At 51.6% G+C, this 21,149-nt stretch overlaps 1 protein-coding gene across 8 annotated transcripts in view; it reads left to right on the top strand.

Annotated features, from left to right (window-relative positions):
• UBR4 (ubiquitin protein ligase E3 component n-recognin 4) overlaps positions 1-21,149 on the top strand; it is a 157,122-nt gene that overhangs the window by 22,188 nt on the left and 113,785 nt on the right. For all 8 annotated transcript variants that reach the window (XM_064172127.1, XM_064172126.1, XM_064172123.1 and 5 more), the window contains exons 16-32: positions 180-339; positions 453-538; positions 2,503-2,672; positions 3,965-4,247; positions 6,630-6,762; positions 8,044-8,123; positions 8,996-9,124; positions 10,729-10,911; positions 11,605-11,727; positions 11,819-12,048; positions 12,665-12,789; positions 14,512-14,609; positions 14,727-14,884; positions 15,972-16,181; positions 19,075-19,176; positions 20,280-20,380; positions 20,915-21,113. In XM_064172127.1, the coding sequence (XP_064028197.1) occupies positions 180-339; positions 453-538; positions 2,503-2,672; positions 3,965-4,247; positions 6,630-6,762; positions 8,044-8,123; positions 8,996-9,124; positions 10,729-10,911; positions 11,605-11,727; positions 11,819-12,048; positions 12,665-12,789; positions 14,512-14,609; positions 14,727-14,884; positions 15,972-16,181; positions 19,075-19,176; positions 20,280-20,380; positions 20,915-21,113 (2,570 nt within the window). The remainder of the gene's footprint in view (positions 1-179; positions 340-452; positions 539-2,502; positions 2,673-3,964; positions 4,248-6,629; positions 6,763-8,043; positions 8,124-8,995; positions 9,125-10,728; positions 10,912-11,604; positions 11,728-11,818; positions 12,049-12,664; positions 12,790-14,511; positions 14,610-14,726; positions 14,885-15,971; positions 16,182-19,074; positions 19,177-20,279; positions 20,381-20,914; positions 21,114-21,149) is intronic.

Genomic DNA, 21,149 nt, shown 5'->3' with positions numbered 1-21,149 from the left:
GTGCCATGTCCACCTGTTGTTTGACCACCTCCAGGCCTGGGGACTCCACCACCTCTCTGGGCAACCTGTTAGAGTATTTATTTTGCTGGTGTGGTTTTTTTTGTTTGTTTAAGGTTGATTTCTAAGCCCTTTGCTTCTGTGACTTCTCCAGTGTGTCTCTCTTTTTCCCTTCTTTTCAGTTTTTGAGCCTAGCTTCCAACATTTTGAACTTCCTCACTTCCTCCATGCTCAACTCCAGGAATAACTTCATCCGCAACTACCTGAGCGTCTCTCTCACAGAGCAGCACATGGCTACCCTGGCCAGCATCATCAAAGAGGTGGATAAGGATGGGCTGAAGGGTGAGTGAGCAGAAGCTCTGTAGGATTTACAGAGAGATGTTTTCTTAGCTCCAGGTGGAAATCTTACACCCAAGAGAGCAGTGGTAGTAAGCAGCCTGATCCCTTTCTTGCAGGTACATCGGATGAGGAGTTTGCTGCTGCGCTCTATCACTTCAACCATTCCTTGGTGACCTCAGATCTTCAGTCTCCTGCCTTGCAGGTTAGTGTCCAGCACAGAAGAGATGTGGATCTGCTGGAGTAGGTCCAGAGAAGGGCTACAAAGATGATCAAAGGGCTGGAGCAGCTCTCTGATAAGGGTGGGCTGAGACAGTTGTGGCTGTTCAGCTGTGGGGAGACTGCAAAGCTGCATTTCAGTGTCTGAAGGGGCCTTGCAGGAAGGATGGAGAGGGACTGTTTAAAAGGGCCTGTGGTGATAGGACAAGGGGCAATGGTTTGAAACTGCAGCAGGAGAGATTTATGTTGGACATCCAGAGGAAGTTCTGCACAGTGAGGGTGGTGAGACGCTAGAAGCGGCTGCCCAGGGCTGTGGGTGAGGCCTCATCCCTAGAGACATTCAAGATCAGCTTTGATGTGACCCTGGATCAGCCTGCTTTAGTTGGAGGTCCCTGCTGTCTGCAGGGGCGGTTGGACAAGATGACCTTTGAGGGTCTCTTCCACCCTGATGCCTTCTGTGAGTCTGTGAATCTGATTGCATGTATGAATGACATGGAAGTGTTGGGGTCTGTTGGTGTCTCTGTGTGGAGTCTCCACACCTAACAGAGCTTGGAACACTTTGGATCCAATCCTTTGGATGACCTTTGCAGTCATCCAGTATGAAACAGCCTGCAGGTTTAACATCTGGAGTTCAGATGAATCCAGTGAAGTTTGAAGGTGCTGACAGGTGAAAAAGAAATGGGTTTGGGCATTTTGTTTGGGTGAGTCTCCTCTGTCTGGGTATTTATCAGGAGTCAGTCCTGCAGGTGTGCTGTGCTGTCAGGGCTGATGCCAAAAGGCCTTGGAATTCATTCTCTCAGGAGAGAATCACATGAATCCTCCTGCTTTCATGTGCTAACTTTGTAGCCTCTGGGTATCTGTGCCAGGTCATGGGCTGACCTGATTTAACACTCTGAGTAGGGCTTGTAAATCTGCTTACCCATCACTGAATTCAATCCCTCTGCTTGGTGTCAGCTCTTCCCTACTACACTGCAAACAGCCTCTTTAAAAAGCCAGTCAGACTTTCCAGGCCTTTTTACTCTCTCTGAAATGGAGCAACTATTGGCTGGGCTCAAAGAGGTCATCTTCCATGTCAGGTACTGCAGGGAGTAGCATAATCTCCTCCTGCTGTGATATAGCAGCAGGTGAGGAGAGCTCTTACATGTTTTGTGTCTTGAGGTTGAAGTTGGCAGCTTGTAGTGTTTTAGATGGCAGAGTGCCAGTGTAGCTATGCCTTGTGTGTGAGATAGGAGAGCTGCTGCTGTGTGAACAAGCTCTGACAGCCCTCAGTTAGTAGCTTCTATTTACTCATGGAACCCTAGAATGGATGGGGTTGGAAGGGACCTTAAAGATCATCAGATTCATAGAATGGTTTGGGGTGGAAGGAACCTCTAAAACCATCCAGTTCCAACCCCCTGCCATGGGCAGGGACACCTCCCACTAGCCCAGCTTGCTCAGGGCCTCATCCAACTTGGCCCTGAACACCTCCAGGGAGTGGACATCCACAACCTCCCTGGGCAACCTGTGCCAGTGTCTCCCCATCCTCACTCTAAAGAACTTCTTCCTAACCTCCAGTCTGAATCTGCCCTCTGCCAGCCTAAAGCAGGCATCCCTTTTGTTCAGCCTCACACAGGTAGAGATATGGAACCCTACAATTGCTTGGATTGGAAGGGGCCTGCAAAGCTTATCCAGTCCAAGCACCTGCAGGAAGCAAGCAGGGACATCTGCAACCAGAGCAGGTTGCTCATACCCCCAGGCAAGCTGACCTGGGGTGGTTCCAGGGATGGGGCATGTCCAACTGCTCTGGGCAAGCTGGACCAGGGTCTCAACACCCTCACTGTCAGAATTCCTTCCTTCTCTCTAGCCTTCAGTCTCCCTGTTTTAGTTTAAACCCTCAGCCCTTGTCCTGTCACAGCAAACACACATTTCTCATTGCTTGCCCCTGTTCACCAGCTCTCTCTTTTGTTCCAGAACACACTTCTGCAGCAGCTGGGAGTTGCTCCTTTCTCTGAAGGTCCCTGGCCTCTCTACATCCACCCTCAAAGTCTGTCTGTGCTCTCAAGACTTCTCCTGATTTGGCAGCATAAAGCCAGTGCCCAGGGAGATCCTGATGTTCCTGAATGCCTTAAAGTGTGGGAAAGGTGAGGTCACTTTGCTTTTGCACATGCATGGGTGGGCAGAGGCCAATGGGCTGAGATTGAACCAGGCCAAGTGCAGGGTTCTGCTCTTTGGCCACAACAACCTAGCCCAACCTAGCACCCAGCCCTGCCCAACCAACCACACCATGGCACTCAGTGCCCCAGCCAGCCTTGGCTGCAACACCTCCAGCCACACAGACTCCACCACCTCCCTGGGCAGCCCATTCCAATGCCAATCACTCTCTCTGACAACAACTTCCTAACAACATCCAGACTCAACCTGCCCTGCCACAGCTTCAGCCTGGGGCCCCTTCTTCTGGCCCTGGCTGCCTGGCAGCAGAGCCCAACCCCACCTGGCTACCACCTCCCTGCAGGCAGCTGCAGACAGCAATGAGCTCTGCCCTGAGCCTCCTCTTCTGCAGGCTGCACCCCCCCAGCTCCCTCAGCCTCTCCTCACAGGGCTGTGCTCCAGGCCCCTCCCCAGCCTTGCTGCCCTTCTCTCAACACCTTCCAGCACCTCAACATCTCTCTGCAATTCAGGAGCCCAGAGCTGGACACAGCACTCCAGGGGTGTCCTGAGCAGTGCTGAGCATAGGGGCAGAAGAACCTCCCTTGTCCTGCTGGCCACAGTGACATTGCTGAGGCCATGTTTGGAGTCCTGGGTCCAGCTCTGGGCTTCCCAGTTTTACATAGACAGGGAACTGCTGGAGAGAGTCCAGTGGAGGCTACAAAGATGCTGAGAGACCTGGAGCAGCTCTGTGAGGAGCAAAGGCTGATTACCCTGGGGCTGTTGAGCCTGCAGAAGAGCAGCCCCAGAGGGGATCTGATCAGTGCTCTGGAACAGCTAACAGGTGGGAGGCGAGATGCAGGTGCCAGCCTCTTTTCAGTTGTGCCCAGGGCCAGGACTAGCAACAATGGCTATAAGCTGGAGCCCAGGAGCTTCCACCTCAACATGAAGGGAGGCTTCTTTGATGTGAGAGTGCTGGAGGCCTGGAGCAGGCTGCCCAGAGAGCATGTGGAGTCTCCTTCTCTGGAGAGATTCCAGCCTCAGCTGGCTGTTGTGCTCCTGGGCAAGCTGCTGTGGTTTCCCCTGCTTTAGCAGGGGCGTTGGACTGGATGAGCTGCAGAGGTGCCTTCCATCCTCCCCATGCTGGAATGCTGTGGGATTGCCAGCATTGGAAAAGTCAGCAGAAGAATATGGTCCTGAAAATGCTCTTCTCTAGCTGAAGAGATTTTGGAGAGGGATATAAGCAAGGAGTGAGGTAAACTTGATCAGCTTCCTCTCTCTGTGCCAGGTTTGTGGGCACTCTGAAGCAGAATGCCCTGCAGGGGACTCTTCCCAGTGACACAGAGGACCTGAACGTTGAACACCTCCAGCTGCTGCTGCTCATCTTTCACAACTTCTCCGAACGGGGCCGCAGGTCCATCCTGATGCTCTGCATCCAGACCGTGGTGGAGCTGACAGGCAGCATGGAGACCCAGCAGGCTTCTGTGCCCCTCCTCGTGGCACGACTGCTCTTGGTGTTTGACTACCTGCTCCATCAGTATTCCAAGGCTCCTGTGTACCTCTTTGAACAGGTAAGGGTCTGGGAGAGCATCCTGGATATTGCATGGGGTCACCAGCAAGGATCTGTAACAGGCAGTGCTGGAATGGCTTAGGTTGGGAGGGAGCTTGGAGATCATCTACACCAACCCTTCTGCTGTGAGCAGGGACACCTCTCAGCTAGAGCTGGCTGCTCAGGGCCTCATCCAACCTGGCCTCAGACACTATCAGGGAGGGGGCATCCACAGCCTCCTTGCCCTCATACTGAAGAATCATAGAATCAACCAGGTTGTTTGAACAGGTCAGGTGTTTGGGAGCACATCCTGGATATTGCATGGGGTCACCAGCAAGGAATCTGTAACAGGCAGTCCTAGAATGGCTTAGGTTGGAAGGGAGCCACACCAACCCTTCTGCTGTGAGTAGGGACACCTCTCAGCTAGAGCTGGCTGCTCAGGGCCTCATCCAACCTGGCCTCAAACTCTACCAGGGAGGGGACAGCCACAGCCTCCTTGCCCTCATACTGTGGAACTTACCTCTTTGAACAGGTCAGGGCTTTGGGAGCACATCCTGGATATTGCATGGGGTCATCAGCAAGGAATTTGTAACAGGCAGTCCTAGAATGGCTTAGGTTGGAAGGGCAACCCCCCATGGGCAGGGGCACCTCTCAGCTAGAGCTGGGTGCTCAAGGCCTCATCCAGCCTGGCCACAAACACTACCAGGGAGAGGGCATCCACAGCCTCCTTGGGCAACCCATTCCAGTCTGTCACCACCCTCATACTGAAGAACTTCCTTGGATCCAGTCTACTGCCCTCCAGCTTCAAACCATTCTCCCTTGTCCTATCAATAGACACTCTTCTGGAAATAATCATCTGGGGTGTTCTGGTCTTTTCATGACCTTTAGGGGTGAAGAGTTTGGATGCTACCCCCAGCCTCTGTAGTTGCAATGTGTTGATTAACTGTAGGTGCTGATTCCTAGCAGCAGAGAGTAAATTCCTTGTGGGAGAGCTGTCCTAATAACCCCTGGGAAGGTCAGGAGCAGTGTCTCATCTTTCAGAGTCTGGAGTGTTTAGCTGTTTGGGCACCATCTCACAGACACCTTGCACACCACACCCTTGCTTCAGCTTTTCAGCATGGAGATTTTGAGCACAGTTCTCATTAACTCATTGAATCACAGAATGGGTTGGGCTGGAAGAGACCTTAAAGCTCATCCAGTTCCACTCTCCCTGCCATGGGCAGGGACACCTCTCACTACCCCAGGTTGCTCAATGCCTCCTCCTCCAACCTGACCTTGAGTATTTCCAGGTAGGGGAAATCCACAACCACCCTTGGACCACCTTTGTGGCCTCCTCTGGACTCTCTCTACCAGTTTCCACTAGCCCAGGTTGCTCAAAGCCTCCTCTTCCAACCTGACCTTGAGTATTTCCAGGGAGGGGAAATCCACAAACACCTTTGGACCACCTTTGTGGCCTCCTCTGGACTCACTCCAACAGTTTCCAGCAGCCCAAGTTTCTCCTCCACCCTAGCCTTGAACACCTCCAGGTAGGGGAAATCCACAACCACCCTTGGACCACCTTTGTGGCCTCCTCTGGACTCTCTCTACCAGTTTCCACTAGCCCAGGTTGCTCAAGGCCTCCTCTTCCAACCTGACCTTGAGTATTTCCAGGTAGGGGAAATCCACTAACACCTTTGGACCACCTTTGTGGCCTCCTCTGGACTCTCTCCAACAGTTTCCACCAGCCCAAGTTGCTCCTCCACCCTAGCCTTGAACACCTCCAGGGAGGGGAAATCCACAGACTAGGTTGGAGGAGCAACTTGGGCTGGTGGAAACTGTTGGAGTGAGTCCAGAGGAGACCACAAAGATGGTCCAAGGGTGGTTGTGGATTTTCCCTGCCTGGAGCTGTTCAAGGCCAGGTTGGGGAGCAACCTGGGCAGGTGGAAACTGATAGAGAGAGTCAAGAGGAGGCCACAAAGGTGGTCCAAGGGTGGTTGCTCCTCCAACCTAGCCTTGAACACCTCTAGGGAGGGAAAATCCACAACCACCTTTGGACCACCTTTGTGGCCTCCTCTGGACTCTCTCCAACAGTTTCCACCAGCCCAGGTTGCTCCTCCAACCTAGCCTTGAACACCTCTAGGGAGAGAAAATCCACACCCTCCCTGGACAACCTGTTCCAGTGTCTCAGCACCCTCCCTGGAAATGGGATGCTGCTGGTTTGTGTGTGGCTTTTTTATCTGTAAATTGATTTAAACCTCTCACTCCAGAGCAAAAATCACCAAGCAGGGTGCAGGGCTGCCCTCAGAAGCTGAACAGCAACAGAGCTGTTTGTGTTTCATGCTTCCTTTGCTGCTGGTGGGTGGTTTCTTTCTCCCCACCCTTCCTGGCTGGTCATGGGTGGGTTTTTATTGCTTTCCTTTCTTAGGTGCAATACAATTTGCTAACTCCCCCCATTGGCTGGGTGAGTGGATCCCAGGACAGCAGCAGAAGAGCATCTGTCCCACTTTATCATGGCTTTAAAGAAGTGGAAGAAAACTGGGCCAAGCACTGTTCATCAGGTAAGAAAGCAAATGAAAAGGAATTCTTTATTCCCAACTTTTGCTTTCACAGAGCACTCTTCCTGTGCTCTGGGATGGGTCACTTTGTCCTCTCTTAATGGGAATAGTTAGCCAGAGAACTGTCTGTAATGCAAGAAAAGCCAAATTAAGCCTGGTTGCTGTCAGCTGGGAATATGCTACAGGTAATGAATGATATCATTGATTGTGTCAGAGCTATAGGAGCAGGAAGACCTTGGCTGCATGCATAGACCATAGGTTGAAGCACATCAGGGAATGGTTTAGGTTGGAAGGGACCTCAAAGCTCAGCCAGTTCCAGCCTCCCGACGTAGGCAGGGACACCTCCCACTAGAACAGGTCACTCAAGGCCTCATCCAACCTGACATTGAACACCTCCAGGGAGATTGTGGAGCACAGAATCACCGAACGTGATCAAAGATCACGTTCGGTGATTCTGTGCTCTACAACCTCCCTGGGCAACCTGTGCCAGTGTCTCACCACCCTCACGTCTTCCTAACATCCAATTTCGGTCTCCTCTCTGCCACTTCAAACCCATTCCTCCTCCTCCTCTTATTCCCAGACCTTGTCAATAGTCTCTCCCCAGCCCTCCTGCAGCCCCCTTCAGATCCTGCAAGGCCACTCTAAGCTCTCCTCCAAGCCTTCTCCTCTCCAGCCTGCAGAGCCCCAACTCTCTCAGCCTGTGCTCAGAGCAGAGCTGCTGCAGCCCTCTCAGCATCTTGGTGGCCTCCTCTGGGCTGGCTCCAACACTTCCATGTCCTGCTTGTGCTGGGGGCTCCAGAACTGCCCCCCAGGACTGCAGGTGGGGTGAGGAGAGCAGAGCCAAGGGGCAGAATCCCCTCCCTTGCCCTGTGCCCACACTGCTCTGGCTGCAGCCCAGCACAGGGTTGCTCTCTGGGCTGCACTCACACTGCAAGCTCCTGTTGAGCTTTTCCTCATCCCAGACCCCCAGGGCCTGTTCCTCAGGACTGCTCTCAGCCATTCCCCACCCAGCCTGGAGCTGTGCTTGGGATTGCACCCACCCAGGTGCAGTACCTTAACTTGGCCTTGTTGAATGTCATGAGGTTGGCCTGGGCACAACTCTGCAGCCTGCCCAGGTCCCTCTGGATGGATCCCTTCCCATGTGTGTCATGGGGCAAGCTTAGGAGAATCTGGCATTGATTTTCAAATGTGGAAGGACGTGGAGATGGAGGAGAGAGGATAAAAAACCATTCTGCCTAATTAAAGCTGTCACTTTGAAAGTTGTTTTGTGTTCTGGCATTCCAGATGCAGTTCCACAGCCCAGGTTCTACTGCATCCTGTCTCCAGAAGCTTCTGAGGACGATCTGAACCGCCTGGATAGCACGGTACTGGGGTTGCTGCTGTGCAGAGCTGTCTGCAAGCCTTGAGGGCTGTGTTGATTTGAGCAATGCCAGGGAAAAGAGACAAGAAGGGAAAATTTGATGAAGCAGAGAGAGACCAAAAATATTGGGCTAAGTGGAAAATGTGGAGATGCTGGAATGTGCCCAGAGCAGGGCCAGGAGCATGCTGAGAGGGCTGCAGCAGCTCTGCTGTGAGCACAGAGTGAAAGAGTTGGGGCTGTGCAGGCTGGAGCAGAGGAGGCTCCCAGGTGACCTTCTTGTGGCCTGCCAGGATCTGAAGGGGACTACAAAATAGCTGGGGAGGGACTTTTGAGGCTGTGGGGGAGTGCCACGACTTGGGGGGATGGAGCAAAGCTGGAGGTGGGGAGAGTGAGGCTGGAGGTGAGGAGGAAGTTGTTGAGCAGGAGAGTGGTGAGAGGCTGGAATGGGTTGCCCAGGGAGGGGGTTGAGGCCCCATGGCTGGAGGTGTTTGAGGCCAGGCTGGCTGAGGCTGTGTGCAGCCTGCTCTAGGGTAGGGTGTCCCTGGGCATGGCAGGGGGTTGGCACTGGATGATCCTCACCACTCTCATGCTGAACAACTTCTTCCTCACCTCCAGCCTCACTCTCCCCACCTCCATCTTTGCTCCATTCCCCCCACTCCTGTCACTCCCTGACGGCCTCAAAAGTCCCTCCCCAGCTTTTTTGTAGGCCCCTTCAGATCCTGGAAGGCCACAAGAAGGTCACCTGGGAACCTCCTCTGCTCCAAACTGAACAGCCCCAATCTTTCAGTCTGTGCTCACAGCAGAGCTGTTCCAGTCCTCTGACCATCTTTGTCGCCCCTTGGCAAAGGCACAGCCCTGACTTGTCATCTCTTGCAGGTCTGTGAGGTCCTTTTCTCCAGGACTATGAAGTATGATGAGCTGTACACAGCCCTGACTTCACTGCTTGCTGCTGGGTCACAGTTTGATACACTCAGGAGGAAAGAGAACAAAAATGTCACTGCACTGGTAAGAATGTTGCTGTCTTGTCTGTGTGGAGTGTTCAGACTTTGTAGGTTGAAGCAAAGTAATTAACCAAAGTGGTGTGGGCAGTGGAGTGATGTGGCTTGTAAAAATCCCATGGCTGATCATGGAATCATTAAGGTTAGATAAGATCATTGAGTGCAGCTTTCAACCTGAAACCACTGTGGCCACTAAACCATGTTCCCAAGTCCATACATTTCTTGAACACCTCCCTGGGCAACCTGTTCCAATCCCTGACCACTCTTGCAGCAAAGAAATTGTTCCTTGTGTCCCACCTAAACTTCCCCAGGCACAGTTTCAGACTATCTCCTCTTGTTCTGTCACCTGAACAAGGGAGAAGAGACCAACCCCCACCTCACTCCAGCCTCATCATAGAATTGTCAGGGCTGGAAAGGATCTCAAAGCTCAGCCAGCTCCAACCCCCTGCCATGGGCAGGGACACCTCACACTAAATCACGTTGCTCAGAGCCACATCTAGCCTGACCTTAAACATCTCCAGGGCTGAGACGTTCACCATCTCCCTGGGCAACCTGTGCCAGTGTCTCACCACCCTCAGGATGTTAGGAAGAACTTCTTCCTAACATCTAATGTCAATCTCCTCTAGCTTGGATCATTCCCCCCAGTCCTGTCACTATCTGACACACTAAAAAGTGCCTCTCTAGCTTTCTTTTAGCTCTCTTCAGTTACTAGAAGGCCACAATAAGGTCTCTTTGGAGCCTTCTCTTCTCCAGACTGAAGAGTTTTGAAATTCATAGCATGTTTCAGACTTGTTGCATGCCTCTGATTATCCCAGGAGGTCTGGCTAGAATATGATAAAGTGCTGATCAGAGGCTCAGAGGATGTCAAGGATTGGAAATGACCCAAAGAGATGATCCAGTCCAACCCCCTGTGTCAGAGCAGGACCATCCAAGCTAGCTCAGGGCACACAGGAACACATCCAGACAGGCCTGGAAAGGCTTTACAGAAGGAGACTCCACAACCTCTCTGGGCAGCCTGTGCCAGGGCTCTGGGACCTTTCCAGGAGAGAAGTTCCCCCTTGTGCTGAGCTGGAACCTCCTGTGCTGCAGCTTCCATCCACTGCTGCTTGTCCTGTGCCAGGGAGCAGTGAGCAGAGCCTGTCCCCCCCTCCTGACCCCAGCCCTCAGATGTTTATAAACACTTATTAAATCCCCTCTCAGTCTTCTCCAGACTAAGCAGCCCCAGGGCCCTCAGCCTCTCCTCACCAGGCACTGCTCCAGTCCCCTCATCATCCTCTTAGCCCTGTGCTGGACCCTCTCCAGCAGATCCCTGTCTCTCTGAAACTGGAGAGCCCAAAACTGAAGGCAGTGCTCAAGATGAGGTCTCAGCAGGGCAGAGTAGAGGGGAAGAAGAACCTCCCTTGATCTGTTGAAGCAGAAACCAGTTTGTATCCTCATTCCTTTTTCATTCCTCCCTCCTCTCTGTTGTCTGATGTGACAAACCCTCCTGGCAGTGTTGTGCTTCAGCACACCCAGAGGAGTCTGGAGGCTCTGGTGAGGCCATTTCAGCAGCTCTGATGATGGAAACTGCAATCTGTCTTTATTGACTTGTCTAATTGCTGTGTTGTTTAGGAAGCCTGTGCACTTCAGTACTACTTCTTGATCCTGTGGAGGATTCTGGGCATTTTACCTCCTTCCAAGAACTACATGAATCAGTTGGCTACAAACAGCCCAGAGATGAGTGAATGTGACATCCTGCACACCTTGCGCTGGTCCTCTCGCCTGAGAATCACCTCCTATGTCACCTGGATCAAGGTGCAGCCTCCTCTTCTTTTAGGGGCCTCTTGTCATGTTGCTAGGAAGAATCACAGTAGGTTGAAAGGGACCTCTGGAGATCATCCAGTCCAGTCCCCTGCCAGAGCAGGATGACCTAGGGTGGGTCACACAGGAATGCGTCCAGGCAGGTTTTGAAAGCCTCCAGAGAAGGAGACTCCACAACCTCTCTGGACAGCCTGTCCAGGGCTCCCTCACCCTCACTGTAAAGAAGCTTCTCCTCATGTTGAGTTGGAACCTCCTGGGTTCCAGATTATACTCCTTGTTCCCTGTCCTATCACTGGGTACCACCAAAAAGAGCCTGGTACCTTCCTTTGGACACCCACCCCTCAGCTAGTGATAGACACTGATCAGATCCCCTCTCAGCCTTCTCCAGACCTGGGTCTTTCAGCCTTTTTGTCATGGGAGAGATGTTCAAATCCCCCTATCATCCTCACAGCTCTCTCTGGGACTCTATCCAGCAGATCTCTGTCTCTCCTGAGTTGAGGGAGCACAGAAGCTGAGCAGTATTTTGCTCCTCCACACTCAGTGCCTGTGGGGTTTGTCCTGTGGGTGCGGTGGTGAGGAACGGGAGCTTGTGCCTCTGTTGGCTCAAGTGTTGTAGCCTGGGGGTTGGCAGAGTGGTTAATTCCACTTTCAGAATGTGACAGGTGTTTTTTTGGGGGGCCTCTGCAGGATCACCTCACCAAGCAGGGCATGAAGGCTGAGCATGCTGCTTCTCTCACCGAGCTGGCCTCCAGCAAGTGCAGCTCAGTGAAGTACGACGTGGAGATAGCCGAAGAGTACTTCGCTCGCCAGGTGAGGTGATGAGGCTGGAACTGGGCAGGAGGAGCTCCTGGGCTTGTGGAATGATTTTTTTACTCACTGTCTCATCCTTTTCTACTTCAAGATATCTTCTTTCTGTGGTGTTGACTGCACAACTATCCTCCAGCTGCACGAAGTTCCCAGTTTACAATCTATTTACACCCTGGATGCTGCCATTTCCAAGATTCAGGTTTCTCTGGACGAGCACTTTTCCAAGCTGGCTGCAGAAACTGATCCACATAAGTCTTCAGAGATCACCAAGAACCTGCTGCCTGCTACTCTACAGCTAATTGACACTTATGCTACATTTACCAGGTAGTATCCTTAGGGTCAGCAGCAGGAACATGATCTTCTCCTGGGCATGAGGCTTTCCTTGCTTTTTGGTTGGTTTCTTGCCTTGTTTTTAATAGTCCACTTAATAACTGTTCTAACATAGCTCCCTAAAGTGTCCATTGTTTTAAAAGAAGAACAAAAAGTAGCTTCTCAAGCCCTGTACATGAAGTTGTTGCTTCTAAGCAGCCTTCTTGTCTGATCTGTGAGGGCTTTCTTGCAAGCTTGCCAAACCAGCTTTTCCTCCAGAGATGAAACCGCCTCTTACGGCGCCCCAGGGCAGTGCTACTTAAGGTTATTTCACTGAACTAAAGAAAGAGAGGGCTTTGAATTCTTCCACTAAGAGTCTGAACTCTTCTAAACTCTCCTTAGTAGCTGTGTAGAAGAAAGCAAAAGTCAATCAGTGCTTAATTTGCTCTGGGTGCTTTTGCTGGTGAGTAGCTTAGAGAAGATCAAAGCCCACAGCTCCCTTAGTGGTGTAGCACAAGATCCGGGGCACAACTTCAGAAGGTTGCCTTCTTCCCTGTCACTGTGTTGCCACACTTGGTTCTGAAGTGCAGAGCTGGTTCCTGAAGGAGTTCTTTTCCATCCCAAACTGCAGATCTTACTTGCTGAGAAGCCTCTCTGAGGAAGGCTCCCCTGAGAACAAACCCTCTGAGGAGAAGCTGCGAGGTTATGCTGCTGTCCTGGCCATTGGCTCCAGTCGCTGCAAGTCAAACACTCTAGGTGAGGCTACAGAGAGTCCTCATTTCCTTCTCTGCAGGAGTGAAGCTTTCTGCAGTGCTGCAAATCTCCCATGTCAAAGCTGTGTGCTGCTTAAAGTGTCCTTGACCACTTTGTTCTAATGAGTGGCTCATCCTGGCAGCAGTGGACTGGGAAGTTATAGACTCTTAGAATTGCTGGGGCTGGAAAGAACCTCAAGGATCATCCAGTTCCAACCCCACTGCCATTGGCAAGGACACCTCAAACTACTACATCAGGTTGCTCAGAGCCCCATTCAGCCTGGCCTTACAAACTCCAGGCATGGGACCTCCACCACTTCCCTGGGCAACCTGCTCCAGTGTCTCACCACCCTCACAGTGAAGAGCTTCTTCCTAACATCCAATCTGCATCTCCCCACTTCTAGTTTTGCTCCATTCCCCCTGGTTCTATCACTACCTGCCACCTTAAAAAGTCCCTCCCCAGCTTTCCTGTAGCCCCCTTCAGACACTGGCATCATTGTCCATGTAGTTCCTTTCTTTACAGTGAGAATAGTGAGACACTGGCACAGGTTGTCCAAAGAGCTTGTTGCTGCTCCCTCCCTGGAGGTGTTCAAGGCCAGGTTGGATGAGACCTTGAGTGGCCTGGGCTAGTGGGAGGTGTCCCTGCCCATGGAGGAGGTTTGGAACTAGGTAGCCTTTAAGGTCCCTTCCAACCCAAACCATCCTATGAGTCTTTGTTGAAGACTGCTGCAAATTGCTTTAATGAAGTGAAAGAGGCTTGGAAGCTCTTCCAAGTCTGGGGGAGATTTTGACTTACAGAAAGGCTTTAAACCAGTCCCCATCAGTATTTCAGCTCAGTTCAGCTAAAACTGTGCCATTAAGTAATGATTAGTTTCAAACAGTGGTGTCAAATCATTGCAGTTTTCAGTAGGACCCCTGAAATCATCATCATAGAACCTCCTAGTTGGAAAAGACTTCAAAATGATTAAGTCCAACCTGTGTTCCTGTCTCTGTAGAACTAGGGAGCCCAGAACTGGACCCAGGACTCCAAACATGGCCTCAGCAATGTCAGTGTGGCCAGTAGGACAAGGGAGGTTCTTGTGCCCCTGTGCTCAGCACTGCTCAGGCCACACCTTGAGTGATGTGTCCAGTTGTGGGCTTCTGAATTGCAGAGAGCTGTTGAGGTGCTGGAAGGTGTTGAGAGAAGGGCAGCAAGGCTGGGGAAGGGCCTGGAGCACAGCCCTGTGAGGAGAGGCTGAGGGAGCTGGGGGGGTTCAGCCTGCAGCAGAGGAGGCTGAGGGCAGAGCTCATTGCTGCCTGTAGGTGCCTGCAGGGAGGCTGTAGCCAGGTGGGGTTGGGCTCTGCAGCCAGGAGGCCGGGGACAGAAGAAGGGGCCCCAGGCTGAAGCTGTGGCAGGGCAGGTTGAGGGTGGATGTTGTTAGGAAGTTGTTGTCAGAGAGAGTGTTTGGCATTGGAATGGGCTGCCCAGGGAGGTGGTGGAGTCTGTGTGGCTGGAGGTGTTGCAGCCAAGGCTGGCTGGGGCACTGAGTGCCATGGTCTGGTTGGTTGGGCAGGGCTGGGTGCTAGGTTGGGCTGCACGATCTTGGAGCTCTCTTCCAAGCTGGTTGATTCTATGATACTGTACTATGATAACCAACATCTCCCTGCAGACAGCTGTTAGGCCATGCTCAGAGAGCTTTTTACCTTGGTGGTGACTCAGTGAGCTGTGATTCTGTCTCCTCTGCAGGTCCAACCCTCGTTCAGAACTTGCCGTCAGCTGTGCAGTCTTTATGTGAGTCATGGAACAACATCCATACAAATGAGTTTCCCAACATTGGCTCCTGGGTGAGTCTGGCCTCTTGGGTTGATCTGGTGTGATCCTCACCTCCATAACTGTCTGGGAATGGTGGGCAGTGTGTGTCTTGGATGCATGGTTCTGACCTTGGTGTCTCCACCCTGCAGCGCAATGCCTTTGCCAACGACACGATCCCTGCCGAGAGCTACATCAGCGCGGTTCAGGCTGCCCACCTCGGTACCCTCTGCAGCCAGAGCCTACCTCTTGCAGCATCCCTCAAACACAGCCTTCTCTCTCTGGTCAGGCTCACTGGGGATCTCATTGTGTAAGTGATGGGCTTTATGCTTGCTGTGGAGATCTCCTTGCCCTTCTGAACGACTGCCTTCATCAGGCTGTTGGGGTGAAACGCATGGTGAAACACTGGCACAGGCTGCCCAGGGAGGTGGTGGCTGCTCCCTCCCTGGAAGTGTTCAAGGCCAGGTTGGATGAGGCCCTGAGTGACCTGTTCTAGTGGGAGGTGTCCCTGCCATAGGCAGGGGTAGAACTGCATGATCCTTGAGGTCTCTTCTAACCTAAACCATTCTGTGATTTTATGAGCTGGGACTGTGTCCTGAACTAAGCCTTTAGCCTGCCCTAAGTGGTGCTGCTTTGGCAGGGTGATTGAACTGGATGCTCTCTGGAGGTTCCTTTCCAACCCCTAACATTGTGAGGTTCAGCACAGGGACTTCAGTTTACACTTCTGAATTGAAAGAGAGACTTCCTGTATGCATCTGTTCAGACTCGCTGGGAGAAACCTCTTTGCCAAACAGAGACCTGAAGGAGCTGGGATATAAACTGAGACAATATCAGTCCAGTACTTGAAGGGGGCCTACAGAAAGGCTAGGGAGGGACTTTTTACAGAGGTTTGAAGTGAGAGGATGAGCCTGAAACTGATTGAAGTTTCAGGAGGGTACTCTGATCTACCTTCCTTAAACTGATTGAAGTTTCAGGGGGGTAGATTTAGACTGCAGATTAGAAAGAAATTATTTCCAGTGAGGGTGGTGAGACACTGCAACAAGTTGCCCAGGGAGGTTGGACTCAGTGATCCCAGAATCACAGAAACATTCAGGTTGGAAAAGCCCCCTCAGGATCACCAAGTCCAACCAATACTCTACAAGGTTCACCCTAAACCATATCCCTAAGCACCACATCCAAATGACTTTTAAACACATCCAGGCTTGACAGCTCAGCCACCTCCCTGGGCAGCTCATTCCAATGCCTCAAGTCCAAGTCTTGCTGGGGAAAAAAAAACCTTTTTCCTGGTAAATGAGGTCTTAGAGGTCATTTCCAGCCAAACCAATGCTAGGATTTTCTGACTTGTGATTTCTCCAGATGCATCACACAGAATTCACTTCTTTGCTTTCCTTTTCCAGCTGGTCTGACGATTTGAACCCACCCCAGGTGATTCACTCCCTGTTGCCTCTCCTTTTGGAGACCAGCACTGAGAGTGTGGCAGAAATAAGCAGCAACTCCCTGGAAAGGATTTTGGGCCCTTCAGAATCTGATGAATTCCTGGCACGTGTTTATGAGAAGCTGATCACAGGATGCTATAACATCCTGGCCCACCACTCAGATCCAAACAGGTAACACCTTGTCTGCCTTGTAATTCTCCTCCCACAAAGAGTTACTACAGTAGCTTTAAACATCAGTGTCAGGTCTTGAACAGTGCAACAGAAAGGCAAAAAACCAAACCAAACCAAAACCAGCTTATTTTTATCTGTTGTGGACTGAAAACAGGAACTGGTTTATTCCCATTCCCAGAATATTCAGCACTGCCATTCAGGCAGAGTGGGTTTCAGTCTCTCTGGATGGAGCATCTGGATGGCTGGGTAGTTGCTTTGTATTTTTTTCCATCACAGGCTCAGAGGATGTTAGGGGTTGGAAGGGATCCAAAGAGATCATCCAGTCCAGTCCAACCCCTCTGTCAGAGCAGGACCACACAATCTAGCTCAGCTCACACAGGAACACATCCAGACAGGCCTGGAAAGGCTCCAGGGAAGGAGACTCCACAACCTCTCTGGGCAGCCTGTGCCAGGGCTCTGGGGCCCTTCCAGGAGAGAAGTTCCCCCTTGTGTTGAGATGGAACCTCCTGTGCTGCAGCTTCCATCCATTGCTCCTTGTCCTGTCCCAGGGAGCAGTGAGCAGAGCCTGTCCCCCCCCTCCTGACCCCCAGCCCTCAGTTATAGACATTGATTCAATCCCCTCTCAGTCTTCCCTTCTCCAGACTCTCAGCCCCAGGTCCCTCAGCCTCTCCTCATCAGCCATGCCCTCCAGTGCCCTCATCATGCTTGCAGCCCTCCACTGGACCCTCTCCAGCAGATCCCTGTCCCACTTCAACTGGGGAGCCCAAAACTGAACACAATATTCAAGATGAGGTCTCAGCAGGTCAGAGTAGAGGGGGAGGAGAACCTCCCTTGACCTGCTGAACACACTCCTCCTAATGCACCCCAGGATTCCATTGGCCTTCTTGGCTAGCAGGGCACATTGCTGTGCCATGGGTAACTTGTTGCCCACCAGCACCCCCAGCTCCCTCTCCACAGGGCTGCTTTCCAGCAGATCACCTTCCAACCTGTACTGGGTGAGTTTGTTATTCCTTCCCAGGTGCAGAACTCTGCAACAGGAAAATGATGTCCATAGAAGCCCAAAATCAAATCTGGAGATGCTGACCTATCTTGCTTTATGTTCCTTTGTCTCTGTTGTTGCTGTTTGTAAGGATGGTTAATCCCTCCTTTAGCACAGCAAACTAGCCAGATTTTGGCTTCCCACCCTTTACTCCCTGTGTGTAGAGGGAATAAGCTCCTTGAGCAGATGTTGGTTCTATACCCATCTGAGACATAAAACCATTAGGCATGATGATGTTGCATCTTTTTAAGGCTGATCCTGTCTGGATGGAAAGCATTCAGAGAGAGATCTACTGAGCCTTCTGGTAGAGAGTGTAAATGTAATTGGATTTTGCAAGCAGGGAGCTTGTGGAGTGGGGATGAGCAGAGGAGAGAATGAGGAGTTAACACTGCAGGAGACTTGGAGTGTAAAAAGAGCAGCTGTGTTGAGGCATTTGTGATGGGAGGTATCTGAAAGCTGGAGATGAACGTGGATGTCTGAGTGGACCTTGCCTGCAGCATTGAGTGTCACTTCTTGGGGTGAGGGTGCTGGAGCCCTGGAGCAGGCTGCCCAGAGAGGTTGTGGAGTCTCCTTCTCTGCAGAGATTCCAGTCCCACTTGGATGTGTTTGCTGTGTTGGAGTGTCCTTCTCTGCAGAGATTCCAGTCCCTCTTGGATGTGTTTGCTGTGTTGGAGTCTCCTTCTCTGCAGAGATTCTAATCCCACTTGAATGTGTTTGCTGTGTTGGAGTCTCCTTCTCTGCAGAGATTCCAGTCCCACTTGAATGTGTTTGCTGTGTTGGAGTCTCCTTCTCTGCAGAGATTCCAGTCCCACTTGAATGTGTTTGCTGTGTTGGAGTCTCCTTCTCTGCAGAGATTCCAGTCCCACTTGGATGTGTTTGCTGTGTTGGAGTGTCCTTCTCTGCAGAGATTCCAGTCCCACTTGGATGTGTTTGCTGTGTTGGAGTCTCCTTCTCTGCAGAGATTCTAATCCCACTTGAATGTGTTTGCTGTGTTGGAGTCTCCTTCTCTGCAGAGATTCCAGTCCCACTTGGATGTGTTTGCTGTGTTGGAGTGTCCTTCTCTGCAGAGATTCCAGTCCCACTTGAATGTGTTTGCTGTGTTGGAGTCTCCTTCTCTGCAGAGATTCCAATCCCACTTGGATGTGTTTGCTGTGTTGGAGTCTCCTTCTCTGCAGAGATTCTAATCCCACTTGAATGTGTTTGCTGTGTTGGAGTCTCCTTCTCTGCAGAGATTCCAGTCCCACTTGAATGTGTTTGCTGTGTTGGAGTCTCCTTCTCTGCAGAGATTCCAATCCCACTTGAATGTGTTTGCTGTGTTGGAGTCTCCTTCTCTGCAGAGATTCCAGTCCCACTTGGATGTGTTTGCTGTGTTGGAGTCTCCTTCTCTGCAGAGATTCCAGTCCCTCTTGGATGTGTTTGCTGTGTTGGAGTCTCCTTCTCTGCAGAGATTCCAATGCCACTTGGATGTGTTTGCTGTGTTGGAGTCTCCTTCTCTGCAGAGATTCCAGTCCCACTTGGATGTGTTTGCTGTGTTGGAGTCTCCTTCTCTGCAGAGATTCCAATCCCACTTGAATGTGTTTCCTGTGTGACCTACTTTGGCAAAGAGCTTGGACTCAGTGATCTCCACAGGTCCCTTCCAACCTCTGTCATTCTTTGGTTCCTGTTCTGGACACTTAATGTTGGTGTTCATTAAGGGTTTTTCTCCTCTCTTGGAGGGAGGTTTGCTTTCAGCTAAGAGAAAGCTGGTTAGAATTTTACAGGCAAAATGAATCATTTTTTAGCTCTCAGAGTTGCTGAAACTGTTGCAATTAGTCCTGTATAGCCTTAACTGAATGTGCTTCTTTTGGTCCTCAGTGGCCTAGATGAGTCTATCTTGGAGGAATGCTTGCAGCATCTGGAGAAACAGCTGGAGAGCAGCCAGGCACGAAAAGCCATGGAGGAATTCTTCTCAGAGAGGTGAAGTCATCCTGAAAATGGTAGCCCAAGAACTTTTGTTTTGCTTCCTTTATCTCTTACCTTGTCACTGTCAGCACCTCCTGGATGCTAAAGCCACCATAAGGGAAAACACAGAACCCTTCGTGCAACACAGGAGTGTGAAAAGACTCAAGGGTGGGAGAGGACTTAGGTCTTTAGCACTCAAAATATTCAACCCATCCTCATAATGGTCATCAGTGGAGAGTTTGGCCAAAGAGACCACTGATAGAGAAGGCAGTTACAGATCAAGCTGCAGAATCCCAGGTTCTCTCTGAAGGGAGCCAAAAGAAGGCTGCAGAGGGACTGTTTCCAAAGGCCTTGCAGTGAGAGGATGAGGAGCAATGGTTTGAAATTAGAGCAGAGCAGCTTAAGATTGGATGTGAGGAACAAGTTCTGCACCCTATGGGTGCTGGAACACTGCAACAGGTTGCTCAGAGAGGTAGTTGAGGCCTCATCCCTGGGGAGATATTCAAGGTGAGGCTTGACAGGGCTCTGAGCAACTGCTCTAGTGGAGGATGTCCCTGCTGACTGCAGGGGGCTTGGACTGGATGACTTTTGGAGGTCCCTTCCAACCCAAACCATTCTGTGATTCCTTGGGGTTGATAATTTCAAGGGTGGAGGAAAGGTTTTGGGCTGGCAGAGTTGGGAAGGCAAATTGTGATGGAAACAGCACAAGAAGAGTGGTCAGAAGAGGTAGGAGGGTGATGTGGAGGAAGGCTTTTCTCTCTTAGAACCCAGATTCTCAAGGCTTTACTCGTTCAGAATGGAAGCAGTTTGCTGGCTGTGCTTTGTTGGCATGGATGGGGAAAACAGGCCAGAAAATCTTGAACTGTGGGTTGGAAACCAGCAGGGATGTGGAGCATGGTGATAGCTCAAGAAATCTCACGTTCAGCAGCTCCTGGGAGCCAGGAGTTTGAGCTCAGAGTTTGCTGCTGGTTGCCTGGAAGCAATTTGGGTGGCCTCTGGCTGCCGAGCGGTGTAGATGCAAACCATTGCTGATCCTGAGGGCAGGTCTGAGTGCAAGTGCAAAAGAGGAATGGGGGTGGCCTTTTACAAAGCTGATTTGATTTGCCTCTTTCCACTAGTGGAGAGCTGGTCCAGATCATGATGGCAACAGCCAACGAAAGCCTGTCGGCCAAGTTCTGCAACAGGGTGCTCAAGTTCTTCACCAAGCTCTTCCAGCTGAGTGAGTGCCTGCTGAATCTCCTCTGCACTGCCTTTCTCCCCCTGGGGCTGCTCTGGGGTCACTGTGATGGAAAGATGCAGAAGACTGAGAGGGGAATGAATCAATGTCTATAACTATCTGAGGGCTGGGGGTCAGGAGGGGGGGACAGGCTCTGCTCACTGCTCCCTGGGACAGGACAAGCAGCAATGGATGGAAGCTGCAGCACAGGAGGTTCCAGCTCAACACAAGGGGGAACTTCTTTCCTGGAAAGGTCCCAGAGCCCTGGCACAGGCTGCCCAGAGAGGTTGTGGAGTCTCCTTCTCTGGAGCCTTTCCAGGCCTGTCTGGATGTGTTCCTGTGTGAGCTGAGCTAGATTGTGTGGTCCTGCTCTGGCAGAGGGGTTGGATTGGATGATCTCTTTGGTTCCCTTCCAACCCCTGTGATCAGAAAAGCTGTAAGGGGAGGTGGAGTGACAGCTTGACACTTCTGATAGAAAACCACCTCCCAAGACCTTCCCTGTAGCTTCTCTCACTCACTGGACGTTTTCTCCCCCAGCTGAGAAGAGTCCCAACCCCAGCCTCTTGAGACTTTGTGGCTCTCTGGCTCAGCTGGCTTGTGTGGAGCCTGTACGTCTGCAGGCCTGGTTAACCAGGATGACCATGTCCCCACCCAAAGATTCAGACCAGCTGGAGGTGGTGCAGGAGAACAGGCAGCTGCTGCAGCTCTTGACCACCTACATTGTTCGGGAAAACAGGTACCGCAGCCTGCTCCTTACCAAGCCCTTTGTGAT

This window comes from Pogoniulus pusillus, chromosome 36, assembly GCF_015220805.1.
Source record: "Pogoniulus pusillus isolate bPogPus1 chromosome 36, bPogPus1.pri, whole genome shotgun sequence".
Classification (NCBI taxonomy): domain Eukaryota; kingdom Metazoa; phylum Chordata; class Aves; order Piciformes; family Lybiidae; genus Pogoniulus; species Pogoniulus pusillus.
The sequence above is the reverse complement of the archived record's forward strand: the minus strand, read 5'-3'. Positions and strand labels throughout refer to the sequence as shown.